Here is a 17539-nt window from a genome sequence, read left to right on the forward strand (position 1 = left end):
TAGTTGAATTTGCAGAACACGTCTGATGTTTTTTAAAGAAACAGTAATGTTTTTATGCTCCTTCTGCAAAAAGTTGTACCCTTCTTTAGGAAAGAATAAGAATAAACTGAATAAACTGAAAATTCAGCACCTGTGTAGGTACGTGAAAAAAAGTTGAGCCTTGTATTTGGCCTGTGTAGTACCACTCTTCAAATTTGTAGGAGAAGGAAATAACAATGGGTGAAGCAACTTCCTGCATTTTGCTAGATTTAATTTTTTGAAGAGCACAAAATCACTTTTTGAAGTAATGGGAGCAACTAGAGGGGTAGATCATGGCCTAAGATCAGCTAGTCTTTAAGTAGATGAATTTGTTTAAGCAGTACAACAAACCAAAGCATTTCCCAAAAAATACACAAACAGTGAGATTATTAATGTAATACAAAGGGAGGTTTATAACATGCCAGAATAACAGATATTTGATAAGCACATTTGTCTTAAGAGTCATATATGGAAAGTCCGCTCTTCATGTTAAATGAGGGGAAAAGAGAAGTATAACCTTTTTTCTGCAGAATCTTCTAGCAGGTTTGTAACTTGAAACCTGGAGAGATTAGGTAATACATTACATAATTATTTAACACTGAACTAGATTTTCATTGTGGGTCAGGTCAGAGCTCAAGCTCTGAAAGAATTGAGTTGTACACAAAGAAGTGGCCACATGACTGGTCATACATTTTATAACTTTGGCTGAAATGTTTTCAAGGTGATAAGAATCCAATCTCTTTGCGCTGAAGGGGCAAAGCTAATAGCTAATAATTAGGCTAATAGCCTAATTCTGGTGACTAGTGGAAAGGTATAAAAGGTGTTGGTCAAGATGGGAACAAAACAGGAGAATTGATGTGTATTGGTACTTCTGTCACGGTGCTCTGGTAGGCCTGATGGATTACAATATCCTGACTACTGAACTAGGATTCTCCTATGAGACTACCCTGGGCCAAGTATTATATCTTTTATAATCTGTTATGCTCTTTTCTGTTGTGCTCTGCCAGCTGTCCTTTTCCCCAGCATTAAAAGAAAAACAAACAAATCAACCCACCAACTTGCCTGCACGTTTTGGAAGAGAAACCTTCTTTATCACAGGAAGGCTCCTTGTGCTTGCTTTTTGATGTCTCCTTGGATTAGCAAAACAATGTTTGCTAATTGTTTTGCTAATATTGTTTCCCCTTAACCCTGTTTGAGATTTCCTTGTAGGTTCTATTAACTGTAGTTTTGGAAAGATAGTTGTATTTTTGTTTGAAAACTTAGCCTTAAAGGACTGCAAAGCCAAAGAGTGCATTTCAGTTCTTTGCATCTTGAAGCATAGAGAACAATCAACTCTATATGTTTTGAAGTGTCTTGAAGTGTGTAGTGAACTGTGTGGATATTTAGTCCATTTCACTGAAGGAACTGTATTTGACATAATTTCAGTAGTGTGGCTTTTATTCAGTGGGCTACTGATGATCAAAACTAAACAGTTCCCTCCACCCCAGGCTGGTTAGAGGTACCTCAAAAATAAAATAAACAAGGTACAAAAATTATCCCCACTTATCTTTTAGGTAAGTACTATGTATTTCACAACAAATAATAAGCTACATTTGTTACAACATTTGGACATATTTGCACCAAATCTCATTCCCGTGGCTTAAGACAAGTGTTAAAAAACTTCTTCACTTGTGTACTTTCGGAGGTTGTTGTCTGGAAGGGAGGTGAATGAGGAGAAGGATCACAGTAGAATATCTGAGGATTGTGGTCAAAATACCTGACCACAAGAGTAGACAGTATTAGTATAGGATACTGATGTGGGTCTGGATTTCAGAACTAAATTGGTATAATCCATAGAAATTCACCATTCTTGGTAGAGTGATGAAGTTGAAACCAGTTAACTTATTTTTAAAAAGAACTTATCTTTCATACCAAAACATTTAATTAGATTAATGGCACTAAAAGCACAGTAATGTAGCTCAAGGACAATAGTTTAACTTACATATAGACCTACTTTTAGGTGGTCAGACAGTTTATCAGTCTTACTTTGTTATTTGAAGAATGATTCCATAATCAGTCATAGGACAAACCTGTGTTCACAGGAGTCGGTCAAGTCCTGTCTCCTTGTAGGTCTGAGATTTTTTTGATTCTCCCCCTTGAAATGTGTAAGGAAGAGCAGAACACTGTAAAGGGCTTTAAACTTACTGTTGTTCATAAGATAAATTGTGTGATTTCATACACAGGAAAAACTAGTGCAAAGTAGAGGTCTTGAAAACAATTCATAAGAAGATTTAGAATTTGCAAGAGCCATGTTCCCTTTAACTGAGAGTTCTGGAAGCAATTCAAAATGAAGCTTAATCTCTGTTGTTAATACCTTCTACAAACATACTCATTTTCTGTTCAGTTAGGGCACTGGAAAATTGTAAGCTTAGCTCAAAGTGGGGGTGTACTAGCTACACTGTGGTCTGTAGGCCCTTTTGTCTAAAATAAAACATTGAGTTAAAAGTTGTACCTTGTTCAGTAGGCTCAGGGTAAAAACAGATTTTGGTAAAGAAAAGTAGTCTTAATCAAGGGTTAAGAGGAACTGAATGTCAGAAAGGTCTTTTAAAGTCTGAGTAAATTCATAGTTGTCAACAGCTGTTGAAACCTCAACTGCTTAGTTACACATCCACATCTTGCTGATCTTGCCTGTTGACTATGATGGAATACGTTCAGTCTGTACGTTGAATGAATTCTGCCTTTCTTGTTGCCTTGTTCTGATGGATCTGTGCCACGTGTTGATCGTTCGAATAATTTGCTGTGATTCATGCCTTCCTCATTTGCAGACTGTCTTTAATCCTTATTTGTGTGTTACTCAGGCCTTTCTGTACAGCTCTGTGTCTCAGTTTTTACTGTGTTGGCTTTTGCTTCATATGATAATAGCCCCAGCTTTGACTGTGTGCTTTTTTCCTTCTAACTTGGCAACTACTGTATTCTTCAGCTTTGATCCCTTACTGCCCCAGCCTTGCCAATACAGTTCATACCCTTTCAGCTCAAATGGGAAATATCTGCTCTGTCTCTTAAGCACTGTGGATAATAATTTATTTTCTGTCCTTTCATTTTCTTTGTACCTAATGAAGCTGGTTCTGAGAGCTGTGGCAAAAACAGTAGTTTCTCTGAAATTCTTACACAACCTCCACTCTCAAGTTTACTTTGCATGGTCCTCCTGGTCTTTTAAGAAGAATGACAAGGCCATTATTAAGCCACTTCACTTCCATTTTGTCCGATTAATAGATTCTCTTACTTTCTTGCGCTAGCTTTTCATATCATCTTAGGGTACTTCATAAATGCTGTCACCACTTTTCCTTTCCCATTACAGTCTTTCTGTACTGCTTGTTAAGCTCTCTGTTCCAGGAAGATAAAAGGTGATGAGTCTGAGAAGTTTCTAACTACTTAGTCAGATTAAATCCCCAGGCAGGCCTCCAGTTCAGGCTCTTTCTCCAGCTTCCTTGTTGAAGTACACATTTACTGTTTTACTTTTCTGGATAACTTCTTCATGTCTAAAAGTTTGTGGTAGCCTAGACTTTTCAGTTCTTAAACTGTTTTATCTTCAGTATATTTTATATGGCATGGAGGTTGCTGATTGCATGTAATAATAGAATCAATATTGTCATCCACTATACTGGTTATTGACCACTTTCTCTATGTCTTTGGATCTCAGTATTTTTGAGATTCGGCTTTATAATTCTGACTTGGCAGTTTCTTCATATATACAAAGTATTTGTCAAAATAAAGTATATATAAGGGGTTGAAACATTTTGTGGTTTTAAAATAGTCTGAACAGAGTGAGAATGTTTGCCTTTAAATGAACAAGTCCTGCCATTGTGGTATTTAAGAGGCAATGTTGTATAAACACCTAAAATTGTAAGTAAGGTAATTGATACCATCATTAAGTTTGTCATGTCCAGGATAGCATTTTTAACAAAAGAAAATTTCAGAGAACTTTTCAAGAGAAGTAGGTTTTTGAGCAGGGCACTGTGGTGAGTGACCTTCACAAAGCAGTACTTTTAATGCTGTAATCCTGTCTTTTCTTACAAAAAAAAAGGGCATTGTTTTGAAAGTTGAAAGGATACTCTGTGATATTAAAGTTCTCTGCCTCAGCCAGTAAACTTTCCATAGAATTGCTATCCTGTTTCTATTCCAGCAAGCTGTGCTGTGAATTGGTATGTATTTTTTCACGTATAGGGACTGGTGAATAAACTACATGTTTAGTTTATTAAGAAATGCTGATAAATTCATCTTCCTTTTCCTGCCCAGTATGATGAATTAGTTCCTGCATCCCTGACAACCAAATACGGAGGGTTTTATATCAACACTGGTACACTGCAGTTTCGCCAGGCATCTGAATCAGAGGATGAAGACTTTGCAGAAGACAAAAAACATAGGCCACCTAAAGTGAGTGATTTTATTTAAGGCTTTTATACAGAAATAGAAGCTAGGTGGACATTAGAAATACTTGATACACTTAGAATAGCTCAGATGAAGAGTCCAAAAGCAGTGATGCATGGTACTGTTTTATTGCATTTTCTGTTTTGTGGCTCATGTACTAGGATTTAGTAGGTAACTCAGGATGTCCACAGGCTGTCCAGTCTTGTAAGACTAAGCATCTGTTTAGGCAGCCTAGTAAGTTGTGTCCACCCATCTTGAACTGACAGATGATTCTGTAATTTTGTAAGAATTTTGTTCTATTCTATGGCCTTAAATTCATCAATACTGCTCTTAATGATTTTGCACAAAGGTTGCGTGATTTGAAATTCCTAATATTGAGAATAACACTTAAACCAAAATACCTGTTAAATTCAGTTGATAAGAATAGCTATATTGAAATTATATATACAACCTTTCCAAACAGCATGCTGTTCTATAAACTTTGACAAGTTACAGTCAATGCAAACATAATTGCAGTATGACATTCACAAGTTGCATGCCATTCTGAGAATTTAGTGCTTCCTGGTGTCCTTTCCTGTTCTATATCTCTTGAAATCTAACATAATTTTAAGGTTCTTGTATTGACTCTGACTGGGATGCAGTTAACTTTTTTTCTAGCAGCCTGTATGATGCTATGGTTTTAATTTGTGACTAAGATAGTGTTGATAACTACACCAGAATTTTGCCTGTTGCTGGCTAAGGCTTGCACAGTCTGAAGGCTTTCTTTTCCCCTGCCCTGCACTCTCAGATAATCTAAGGATCAGCAAGGGAGGGGAGGCAGCTGGTCTGTATTGGCCAGAAAATATGTTCCATACTGTGCAACTTCACTTTCAGCAATGAAACTGTGGTAGCAGAGGAAGGTGGGGGAAGTCAGTCTTCCAAGGTGGCCATTGGCCATACTGGCTGGGCAGCAGTCTGCATGTACCTTAGGGTATTTCTCTTATTGAAAACTCTAAATTCAGTAACTGTTTAAAAATTATTAATAGTTAACACTTGTCAGGAACTGCAATTGCTGCTAGGAATCCATCTGACCATTTGCCTTTACACACATTGAGGTGTTTTTCCTGGCTCTGAATTGGAAAGTGTAAAGAAAACTAAATGTTTCTTGCTCTAGTAGTCTTTTAGGGTGGAAGAATCATTGTCCTTTATTTGATCTCTTTTCTAGATAGCAAAGTTAAAAGAAAGTGAAGATCGTGGAATGAAGAAACGCAAGCGAAAAGATGAAGGGACAGAAAAGGAGAAGAAGCCTCGGAAAATGAAAGTTCCTAAGCAGTTGGGGTAGGTTTCTTTCTCTTTATAGGAACCCTTGAATTATATTTGAGGTTTGGGATCAAGATTGTGTGCCGTAGCAAGATTATTACAGCTCTTTTGAATATTGTACTTTTAAACTGTAATTAATAGCCTATAGATTTTGTTTCAGAATTTGTGTGGGGTTTTTGTATGACTCAGCCCTACAGGCTAATTTTTTTTGCCCCCTGAAATTTTGAACAAGGGATAATAAGGAAAGACAAATGACAGAAATTTTGAGTCCTATGAATAGCCTAAAGTATCATTGTCCTACCCAACATCTAAGATAAAAGTAGGAATTACATCTTCTAATGAAAAATAGTTTTCTTCCTATCTCTTTGTTTCTCATCTGGAAAGCTGTAAAGATAGTTTAATTATTCTTCTATGTATTTCTTACTGTCTGTGTGTGTGCTTTCCTGAGTTCTGAGGCTAGCATAGAAGGATTAAGGTGGTGGGGTCTTTTAATTAGCTTCTAGAAAACTATCGTTGAGTGGATGGAAGTTGTCTTACTATGAATATTCACATTGAATATTGAAAACTTATTGATCTCATTTTTACCAAGGTGACAAATTGGTAGAAAATTCTCGGTTTAAATAGAATATAGATTTTGAGCCTGCATTTAAAAATACTTAGCAGTGAAAAGAATTTTTTAAATGTACATGGTGTACAGGCAACCTGCCACCATTCAGGAGTCTTGAGAGGCAAGTTTAGGTATTTTAGTATCATAAATCTGCCATGAGTTTTTACAGTTGTGCCAACTTCTCCATAATTAAATTGAGAAGTCAAAATGAAGTCATCTTTGCCTTAATGTGTACAAAACTTAACAAATGAGTTGGAGAGCATGTAATCACATCACCAAAGGTTTATTGATAGGTAATTGATAAAATGGCCTGAAGAGGGAAGCAGGAAGTACTTGCTGCTTTCCCCTGATAATTTTTTAATTGCACTAAACTTTGAGTTTTGTTACAAAAGGTTACTAAGGCCTCAAAAGTTGCATGCTAATGAAAGATTTCTTTCCTCTACAGAGTAATGGCCTTAAATTCACACAAGTCTGAGAAGAAGAAAAAGAAATTGTATAAAGACTCGCTCTCTCTGGCTGCCATGATCCGTAAATTTCAAAAGGAGAAGGAAGCCATGAGGAAGAAGGAACCTAGTCCAAAACCTCCAGTGACTGTTGCAACCTCTACCCCTACTAAAATTCCTTCCTCCTCTCTCAGTGTGGGAAATGATATCTCTGACTTGAATCTTAGGATCAATGATCCTGTCCTCTCCATTTTTGGTAGCACAAATGAACCTGAGCTCCTGCAAGAAACTGAAAGTGCCCTGGAGATGCTGGGAGACATTGACTTTGACAAGTTGCTTGATGGCACTTCTGATGGCAGCCCAGTCTCTGAGCTGTCAGGAGAAAATGGAAATGTCACTCAGGCAACCTACACCTCTCAGGTCATGACACCCAAGCAGGTGCCTGCCCTCCCAGAAGGTCTGCCTATGCTACTTGAAAAGCGCATTGGAGACCTTCGAACAGTAAGTATGAATTCGCTGGTAGTGGATTGCATTCAAGAATCTGAGAGAACGAGGAAGAACAATTAGGACCTTGGGTGTCATCCTTGAATTGCTGGCTGAAACTTAAAAAATGAAGAATTGATGTTAATGGCAATCTTAGTAGCTGTGTTTATAGTCAGATGAAAACAGGCAGAGATGATGCAGGTCAATTCTTCAAGCAGTGTTTGTTTCAAAGTGGAAACAAGGCTTTCTAAACCTTCTATGTACAATAACTTGTAATGTTCATTTCTTTATGGGTTTTTCTCCATAATGGAAATACCAGTGTTACTTTAACTTGAATTATTAGTTGATGAAATGGAATGGGTATTTTTCTTACTTTGGAGGAGGTAACCTGAAATATGACTGCAGCTTACAAAGCCATGTATTGATTTTTTGGCTTTAACTTGCCAAAAAAAAAAAAGAATAAAAAAATCCAAATGAAAAAAAGCCACCAAAACCAGAAACCACCAACCACAAAGCTGAACTTTTTCTTCTGGAAGGTTAGAATGGAATCTAAACTCCTCAAAAATGAGATGAAAGGTGTTAAATTAAGAAGTTATGAATATCCCAGTAAGTTACTGAGGGTTCACCACTATTAAGGTCTTACATACTCCTTGTTTCAGTTGTGGATGTTATCCTAAGTTGAGAATAAATTTGTTACTTGTTCAGATTGATATTAAAGCTTTTCTTTATTTAGAATAAAGTGCAGCTTTTCCTTATTTAGAATAAAGTGCAGCTTTTCCTTACTCAGAGTAAGTTTTGAAAAAGCAGTTCAAGTTACTACCTTTTTTGGACAAAAAGAAAATAGTTTAAACAATTGCAGAGCTTGCTTTGCTCTTACATGTATGGAAATGTTTTCTAGTTTTCTTATTTATTTTTAAACATACCAAGGTAAATACAGCCTGGGAATTAATATTTACTAAAGTGGAAGAGCTTCTGTCTGCCTTTCAGTATGCAGGTTAATTTTGCTATGAATCAACAATAAGCTTCTAGCAACACTGCAGAACTGGATTAGGCCAAAAGTTAGAAAGTGTTAGTGACCTACCCCAGGTTAATTCATGTTGCTTCACCATATAACAATCCCAAACCAGCTGGGAGACATCATTGATTCAGTGGCTCTTGGAAACATAACTCATCATAGAATCATAAAAATATTTGGGTTGGAAAGGCCCTTTAAGATTATCCACTCCAATCACCCCTGCTGTGGGCAGGGACACCTTCTGCTAGACCAGGTGGGAACTATTTTGTCTTCTGTTTTTGACAGTGTCTTCTGAAAGTTTCCTGGTTGAGCAGAGCAAGTTTAAGTTTCCCCTTACACTCAGAGAACAACTAAGCTTTATGTTGACTTAAAGATTGCAACTTCCATACCTCCTGTAAATTGCAATCAGATGTCTTCTAAAAAGCACTACAAATAAATGGGACTTGTCAAATATTTACCAGACTCTCATAGCTTTAGAGCTCTAGCATAAAGAAAAATTTATAAAGCTGTAGGAAGAAGCCTATGTTCCATGGATGGAGTATAATATATCGAGATTAAAAAAATAAAAAACTTAGAAAGCCATTGACTAAAGGCAGTAAAAATTTCTTGACTTCCTTTGGTAGATTAATGTGTTCTAGATCCCTGAGCGGGCTATTCTGAACTACCATGACAGAAGGCAGTATTGTACACAAGCAGTAAAGTAAATAAAAGGGTTTTTTTCCTATTTTTAAGGTCACTGTCAAGGTAATCACTCTGGAAAAAAAACCCCAATCATAGTTAGTAATAGTCATGAAGTTTTTGAATCTACTAGTGTTGGCTCTCTTTAAAAGCCAGCAGTGCTGTCCATCATGATACTATGATGCTGGAACTGCCTTTCAAGGTCTACTTAGCACCAAAATGTCAAAGCATATTTTTCCTTCTGCTTTATATAAACCAGAGGATGGTTCTAATCCATGTGTTAATTAGGCATAAAGGTACTGGATTTAAGACTTTTCAGCTTGGCTTTTTGGTACCCTATCACTTGCAAGCATCTATAACCTTTCTAATTTTTTTAGCAGGACAAATACTTCAGTATTCTTAAACAGATAGTACCATCCCCTCAGCAGCTGAATTTATGGTAGAAAACAATGAGCGGAATGCAGTCCTTGCAGGAACTTAAACTCCAGTATCAATGTTCATAACTGAAGCAATAAAGCTCTCTTATGGCTTTGACAGAGTATCACACTGTTTTCCTGTGCAGTGTAGAGTTCACAATTTTTAGAAAATATTTTTCTTTCAAACTTAAATGGGTCAGTTACAAAGAGCAAGAACAGTAAGTATTTAATAGTAATAAATTAATCACGTTAACACTTGCATTTATTTGTAGTTTTTAGCTATGTTGTTGCAAGTCATTATTTTATTTTGTTTTGAAGACATAATTAAAGATTCTTAATTATTTGAATATTCAGCCTCATAGCATGTTGGCTGCCTCTAATGTTTGTCAATCACTATAATGATACCACACCTCCCTACTTTTCTTCATGGATATAATTTTCTAGCTCCTCTAGATACTGCAGTCTGGTCCCAATGCCAACATGTAAGATGCCAATAGGCCTCTCAAAGTGGGGCTCTTTTTTCTCGACTTCTAAAAATCTGGAGAGTAGATGTACACTAGAGAAAGGTTCTTACTGATTTTTGTAGAATGGTACAGGGAATTGGCTTTGTCCTATAAGCTGTCATTCCTTGTGAAAAGAAGGATCTAGGTGATAAGAACAAAGATTAAGGGATTCTGCATGGGAATTCCCGTGAGATCAGTAAAAACTTCTAATAAAAGAAAATGCATATATAAATAAGGCTGTTTCCCCTGCTCCCCCAACCAGACTCAGGAAGAGACCAGATGAAAATACTAGAGATACAGTCTAAAGATGGCAAGAATGCTGGACAGCAGCAGGAAAGAGGGATGAGGTATTCCTCTAGCACACATAAACCAGTTGTAGAAATTGCAATGAAGGTTTGAGAGAGATCTAAGAAAGCTGGGAAGGTGTAACTGGATGGGGCACATAACAGGTAGATGAAGATGGAGTAGGAATGTGTTAGTTAATGCTCCTGCCTTCTTGACCTGTCAAACAATGCTCCTCTTTATAAAACAGAGATAGTAGAATGTTGGTGGTGGTGTGGTAATAAAGCATCTACCATTTTCTTAATGGTTATTCAAAAGATAAATGTGTTAACATCGGTGATCCAAGCAGATCCTAAACAGAATGATTGTTTGCCCTGGAGCAAGGTGTGTATATTTAACAGTAACAGTCCTCAGTTTTTCTGAACAGCTGAGTATAGCTTGGTTTTCTTTATTCTTTTCTAAGTAATGTTATCTGGGAAATAAGAATATGATATGGCTGTAAAAGTAAAGATACAAAGATTGTTGGGACAAAATATTCTGTGAACTTGGATGCTTTTTTTATTGTATTTCCAGGCTGCCAAGATGTTTGATGAAGAAGGCAGGAAGAAGTTTTTCACACAAGACATGAATAATATTCTTCTGGAGTAAGTGCTTATCTGTAGAACCTTCCCTTTTTGGAAAGGGGGTGAAAGGAAAAGTACAGAAGAGGAAGTATTATTGAGGTTGTTCCAACAAAGCCTTAAAAGTCAATGAAGGTAGATCAGTCTAAGCTAGTTATTAGCTAAAGAGATTTATATGTGAATACAATTCCTGTCATGACTGTCTGTCTTTATCCAGTGTAAAATGTTTTGTAGTGCCCTGGTCCTTGACTTCATGTATAAAATTTAACAAAATTGCCGTTATTTGCTCCTGTCTCCCACTTTTGTAACTCAAAACACCTTCAGCTTTCATGAGGGAAAATGCCAGATTTTTTTCTCTGTAATCTTCAACTAAGGGTTAAATAGAAAGTTCTGTGTTCATATTCTAAGAAACAAAAGTAATCTCTAGAAGACTGTAACAGTCAAAATTGATTCAATTTTGATTCAGAGTGGTGGGTGTAAACTAAATTTGAATGAGTGTTCAACATTGCTGGACAAGTACATGCATGAATGGTTCCTTACCTTCGATTAGGACTTCTTCCTTTCATAAAAAAGCTTATCTGAAAATGTCCCAACCTGCTTTGGGGCCCTCCCTGCCATGTAGCCCTGGGAGAGGGGCCCTAGGGGGGAGACACGGGGTTTCCCTGGCCCTGGCCAGCCTCGTTCCCCACTGGTTGTTTTGTGTTCCCCTGCACGGGCAAGGACCCTCGGGTCCCATGATTGAGCAGTTCCTCGGCAGAGCCCGGCCATGCGGCTGGGGAAATAAACATCTCTGAAACATCTACCAAGAATCTGTCCATAGATAATTCTTTTCCATGGGCCTTGTTGTCTGATACGTGTGTGGCAGTATCTGCACTGTAACAGCTATTTTTAGTACGCAAAGCTAGAATATGTTACGCTTCCAAAGCTTCCTTAGGTTTTTGTTCAGTTGTCATCTTTACCTTGGAGTGTGTCTCTGATTGACTGTCTCCTGTTTGTTTGTCAGTATTGAGCTACAGTTACAGGAGGTAAATCCTGCCATCCGCAATGGAGTGTACTCACACCTGGAGGCTTTTGTGCCGTGCAATAAGGACACGCTGATAAAGCGCCTGAAGAAGTTACACCTCAATGTCCAGGTAATGATGGCAAGATGAGCTCCAGCAGGAGTCAGTTACGTGGCAGCGAGGAGGACTGAAGGCAGCAGAGTAGAGCAGTAGCCACACAGTCTCAAATCAAGCAAAATATTTTGGATCAGTTGCTAGATAAGTTTAAAAGCTTCTTTCCGTATACCTGGTACTGTCACTACATTAGGAACAAAGATTTAAAGCATTTCAGAGTCTTTATTTGAGAATGAAGTGCTTTCATCTGGAAAGCTGGGTACAGGCTATGAAGGAGTGTTTCTGCTGTCATCGCAGTGTATTACTGTAGTCACAGGGTACATATCAAAGCAGCAGTAATAATGGTTATGACAGGCTAAAAAAATGTACTTTTGTATTCACCTTTGTGTCAAGAAAAAAGGAAGGCTAGATGGATAATAGATGACCCAGCCTGTATTATTTGTGCAAATTTTCCTTTGTGACTAGGTCTTGCAAATACTTTGTATGCCATTTTCAATTATTTTTCTCTTGAAAATTGTTTTCCTGTTGAATAAAAAAGTTTTCTGTGATCTAAAGTACCCTGACCAGATTCTTTAGATAAAATCCAGGACTAAATCTTGCAGAAGATCTGAAGATGAATGCAGCTATCTCAATACTTGCTAATAAGGCGAACAGATTCAAATGCTATTTCTAAGCAGATAAATATAATAAAATATTCTAGTTCTTTTCATTAAACAGTTAAAATTAAGAATGTAAAGTCAGAAGATGTAGAAAGTGAATTTAAAACATGTAGCAAAGTTCACAATATGTTACCTTAACGTCTGAAGTTCTTAATATTTGGAGACAACTCTAAGTACATAGTTCTTACCTTTCAGGTACATAAATTGCATGTAATAACAATCTAATACCCGGATAATATAATACATATTCATATTTTGTTCATTACCTAGGTTGTTTTTATACCACAGTTTTGGAGACCTGACTGATGGGATGTTTATTTGCAAATGTTGAGATAGTGATTGGTCAATTTATCTCACTTTTCCCCCCTTAAGTTTTTTTCCCTTCCCTATTTTAATTTAAAAGCATTTTTTAATGAGATCATGCCATAATGTTTTGGGATATTCATGATACATTTCCTTGTGACTATCTTTTGTTGTTTCTGGTCTCAAGACTTACGTGAGGAGTACGTGCATTTATAGAATGCTGTTGCACCTAACAGGATTCAAGTGCCATGTAGAATACGTCTTTTGCAGTCTATAAATAGTACTGGGAATGTTACCTTGGGAGTGATCCAGAAATTTTCATGAAACTATCTGAAATGCTCTTTATTTTACATCTAATAGGACTGTTTTGGTGCTTCTCTTTTCCCAGGATGACCGCTTGAGAGAACCATTGCAGAAGCTGAAACTGGCTGTCAGTAACGTCATGCCTGAACAGTTATGCAAATACCAAGAGGACTGTCAGGCCCGCAATCAAGCCAAGAATGCCAAGTAGGTTATTCCAGAGGCTGTACATGCCTGTTTAGAATCCAGCTGGAAGTTTGTATCCATGTTGTTTACTCCCTTAGCTCAGAAAATCACTCAGCTCCATTCTCTTTTTTGACTTGTACAAAATACTTAATTTTGTATAAGTGATGTTATCATCTGATACCAGAGAGAAATTCCATTAACTGAGTGAGATAGGTCTTGATAGAAAAAATAATCTGAAGGATTACTGGTCGATTCCTAGAATGGTGGATTAATGGAGGAAGATGGTGTGTTCAGGTTATTGATGTATTTTGTCCTTGTTCATTGTAATTGTTTCGATCATAGTTAACAAATTTTAGACTTGGAGAGGTATTAATAGTTTGATAAGCAATCCTGCCACTTCCCAGTAGAGGCACTGCATGAAGCTTATAAGGGTGTCAGTGAAAGCATCTGTACAGTGTGTCCTTTTCGTTTGCCTGTGAACCATAAAGCAGTGGGGAGAGGGAGATTAAACTGTTTATCCATCAGGAAGTATAGCAAAAATCTGAAAACAGATCCTCTGTGGGTTATTTTTCCCCCCTAACAAACACCTAGAATGACACTCCATTTTCAGTGAAATATTTTGTCTGTGTAGTATAGCTGTAATGAAAATAATTGTTCAACTGTAGGTTGCAAGCAGAAGATGAACGAGAGAAAAATGGATCAGAGGAGGATGATGATGAAAAACCTGGAAAGAGGGTTGTTGGACCCAGAAAGAAGTTTCACTGGGATGACACAGTGAGGTAAGACTACCTTTTCCACCAAGAATTTTCACTAACTTTATAAAGGGATCTCCAAGAGGATGTTACTACATGATACTATTGAATAATTTTTCCCAGAATTACACCTTGGAGAAGTTTTGAAGAGTGTTGATGTTAAATAGGCAAACTGAAATTCTGTAGTGGTGAAACACCTTCTTCTTTAACTCAAAAGCCAAGATCATCCTATATCCATCCCTTTTAAGTTTTACAGCTTGTTTTTCTGCTTTATCCAAATATATGAGAATTTTCTGACTCCAGGACTTTGAGATTCTTTAGGTAAAGAACAGTTGTGTAAGCAGAGTTATAACTGCTTCCCACCTTTCTAGGACTAGGTTACAAAACACCAATGAGCACTAGAGATTTTTGCCACAGGAGGACAGGCCATCAAGATTGGTGATACTGATTTGGCAAGCCTCCCAATCCTTGGACACAGCAACAACCGGAGTGCATTAATCTTAACCCTTTCTGTTCCCTCTGAACATAAATTCTTTGTTATCTCTCAAGAGTAGTACAGATTCTTTTCTGAAATGATCAGTTAGTAGAGTTCAGTTTCCTAGAACAGATTTTTCTGAAAACTGAGATGACTGTTATTTAAATAATCTAGGCTTTTAAGCAAGCAGATCCTTCTCAATTAGTAATTTCTCATGGAAGATCTAAGATAGTTTTAGTACAAGTGTGTGTGTGTGTGTGTGTATTTTACTACTTGGGGCTGGTGGACTTTTCTCAATGAGTCTTTTTAGTATGTGAAGACAACAGGGAAGAAAGCTTCATGAAATATCTACAAGCAATATAGCTTGGACCTACTAGGAGGGGAGAGATATTTACATCTGTTGCTTTTTTCATTCAAGAGGCTTGAAAAGGCTGATGTTACTTAACTGTGTGCACTTTTATATTTGTAAGAACAGTGAAAGACAAAATCCCTGTCAGAAAGGATCCTCTCTTGAAGTACTCAGTGTAGAACGGATTTCACTCCCTTTCCGACAAATGAGAGGTCACTGTGAGCAAAGTGAGAGAAGATGTTCCAACTATGAATAAACCACAAAGAAAATGTAAAACAAATTACAGCATGATAATAGGATGAAAATAAGAGCAATAGAGTCTGTTGGAAATGGATAAGTGACAATGGTAGATCATACCAGTTTGTAGTAGCAATACTTTGTTCAGTACAAACTTCAAAAAAACACAGTTGGAACTGAGCAATTCCTACAACTATCAGTGGACAGCAGCTTCCATTTCTTAGCCTCTTTCTGCTGGGCTTTTGAAAGGACTGTGTCTTTCAGTATATTTATTTTGTTTCTTTTTGCAGGTCTCTGTTGTGTAATCTTGTCAAGATCAAGCTGGGATGTTATGAGCTAGAGCCAAATAGAAGTCAGTCTGCTGAAGATTACCTCAAAAGCTTTATGGAAACAGAAGTGAAACCACTTTGGCCTAAAGGCTGGATGCAGGCAAGGTAAGATACCTGCTTTACATATCTATTCATTTTGGTGTTAACTATTTCTTTGGTTCCTATTTATTGTCTTACATTTGACTCAACCATGTACTATTGATATTGGTTGGAACTTAAGAGTATGTTCATGAAGCTGGAATATTTTAGAAGAACAAATGTTTTTCTAAAATGAATTTTCTGTCTTGCTTGTAAGCCTGAGAGTGAAAAACCCCACTGTTTTCCTTGGAGAACTATTTGCTTTTTTCATCTCTTAGAGACTGAATTTACTGATGCTTCTAACACAGCATGAAGCATGAGGCTTCATATGAGGAGAAGTATGAGGTGGGAGAGTAACAGTTTGGGAAGTTCTTTATGTGATATAGAAAGTGATAATGATCTAGAAAGCAGTTTTGCCTGTATGTTGGAACACTGAATTATCAGACTGCTCACACAGGCTTTAAAATGATAAGCTAGAATTTCAATAGCAGTGTTCACAAAAGACTTAAGGTTTTTGCTCTCTATTTCTTGTTTGCAGTTGGGATGCTCTCTTTGACAGCAGATAAAAATACACCAGTTTCTATACTTAGTTCTTACTGATGTAAGAAGAAACAAGCACACAAAAGAGAGGGAGAACTAAAATGAGAGCAATAGTAAACTGTTGTGAAATACATATTTAGCAGAGATTTCAAATGGTTTGGAGTGAAAGAGGAGCAAGTATGGTTTGGCCTGAGTTCTCTCTGTAGCACCCACTGCAAAAGATAATTTCATCAAACCTCAACCTGATTGTAAAATCTAAATGATACAACAAAACTAATCAACTTGCTCAAGAATACCTTGATTTTAGTTTAGTCAAGTCTGTATCAAGCTGTAAAAATAACTGTACTGAGATATTTCTTAGAACAGTCAGTGCAGAAATAGCTGCTTAAATAGTAACAGAAGGAACAAATGAAGTTTTACACTTCTGGGCGTACAGCTGATTTATTTGTGTTCAGTGACTTAGTTTTTTGTGTGAGTATGCTGATGAGCGAGATGTTATCTGTTATGAAGATTTTATTGAATTAGATGAGACAGAGAATCCCAGTTTAGTTTAAGAATGGAAGATATGAAGATCACTGATGATAGCAGAGAAATAGTCAAGAGATAGTGTGAGGTGATTCATGAATATATAGAAGTGAAGCATGTTAAAACTTTGTATTGGAAAGCCATAAAACATATGGTTCTCTCCTTTCCATTTGATAAGTGTGCTGAAAATTTCCATGAGCTTTTGAACTATTTATACAATTGGTTTCAACAAAAAAACCCAAAAACTAAACAAAAACCCAAAATGCCCCCTAAAACAAGCCAAAACCATCAGCAGACCAAACAAACCCCAAGAGACAAGTTATGACAGATCATAACTTCCTGTTGACCAGCATGACTTCATTTACTAACTGGGTGGTTTTAGTACCATAATGATTTACAAATTGTCCTATATCCACTGGGAGGCACTTCCCTGCTTTCTGTTTAGGAAGTGATGGATTGTAATTTGTAGGCAAACAGTTATGCATGGAAAGAGGAAAAGAAAGTATTTCCTGGAGTCTGGCAGTGGTAATTCCTAATACAGCACATAATTTATATTCTGGATGCTCGTTTTGTTGGGATATTAGGGTAGGGATTATGCTGAAGTATTAAACTTTTTCATTTTTGTATGTGGCCTCAAGTGAAAAGGAGCTATATAAAATCGAAAAAAAATTAGGTATCTAATGCTAAAACTGATCTACTGACTGTGTGTTTCTAAAGGAATTCTTCCTAATCAGAATAGAACTACAGTACCAGAACTTTTTGGGTTCAGCTTAGAAGAAAAATTTCTTGCACTTTCAAATTTAACTGTATTTAATGTTTCTCATAGCTTCATAAAGAAGCAAGAGGTAAGGTATTGATCATAACTGGAAATTACAGAATCACAGGATTGTTAAGGTTGGAATGGACCTCATTTACTGTTC

General features: G+C 36.9%; 1 protein-coding gene across 6 annotated transcripts in view; it reads left to right on the plus strand.

Moving 5' to 3' along the window:
* UBN2 (ubinuclein 2) overlaps positions 1-17539 on the plus strand; it is a 52332-nt gene that overhangs the window by 14729 nt on the left and 20064 nt on the right. For all 6 annotated transcript variants that reach the window (XR_011147796.1, XR_011147806.1, XR_011147803.1 and 3 more), the window contains exons 4-11: positions 4294-4431; positions 5630-5742; positions 6777-7275; positions 10725-10795; positions 11775-11904; positions 13237-13355; positions 14000-14113; positions 15438-15581. Coding sequence is in view for 1 of the 6 variants with exons in the window: in XM_069002137.1 (XP_068858238.1) it covers positions 4294-4431; positions 5630-5742; positions 6777-7275; positions 10725-10795; positions 11775-11904; positions 13237-13355; positions 14000-14113; positions 15438-15581 (1328 nt within the window). In the remaining 5 variants the exon portion in view is untranslated. The remainder of the gene's footprint in view (positions 1-4293; positions 4432-5629; positions 5743-6776; positions 7276-10724; positions 10796-11774; positions 11905-13236; positions 13356-13999; positions 14114-15437; positions 15582-17539) is intronic.

This window comes from Aphelocoma coerulescens, chromosome 1A (genome assembly GCF_041296385.1).
Source record: "Aphelocoma coerulescens isolate FSJ_1873_10779 chromosome 1A, UR_Acoe_1.0, whole genome shotgun sequence".
Taxonomy (NCBI): Eukaryota; Metazoa; Chordata; class Aves; order Passeriformes; family Corvidae; genus Aphelocoma; species Aphelocoma coerulescens.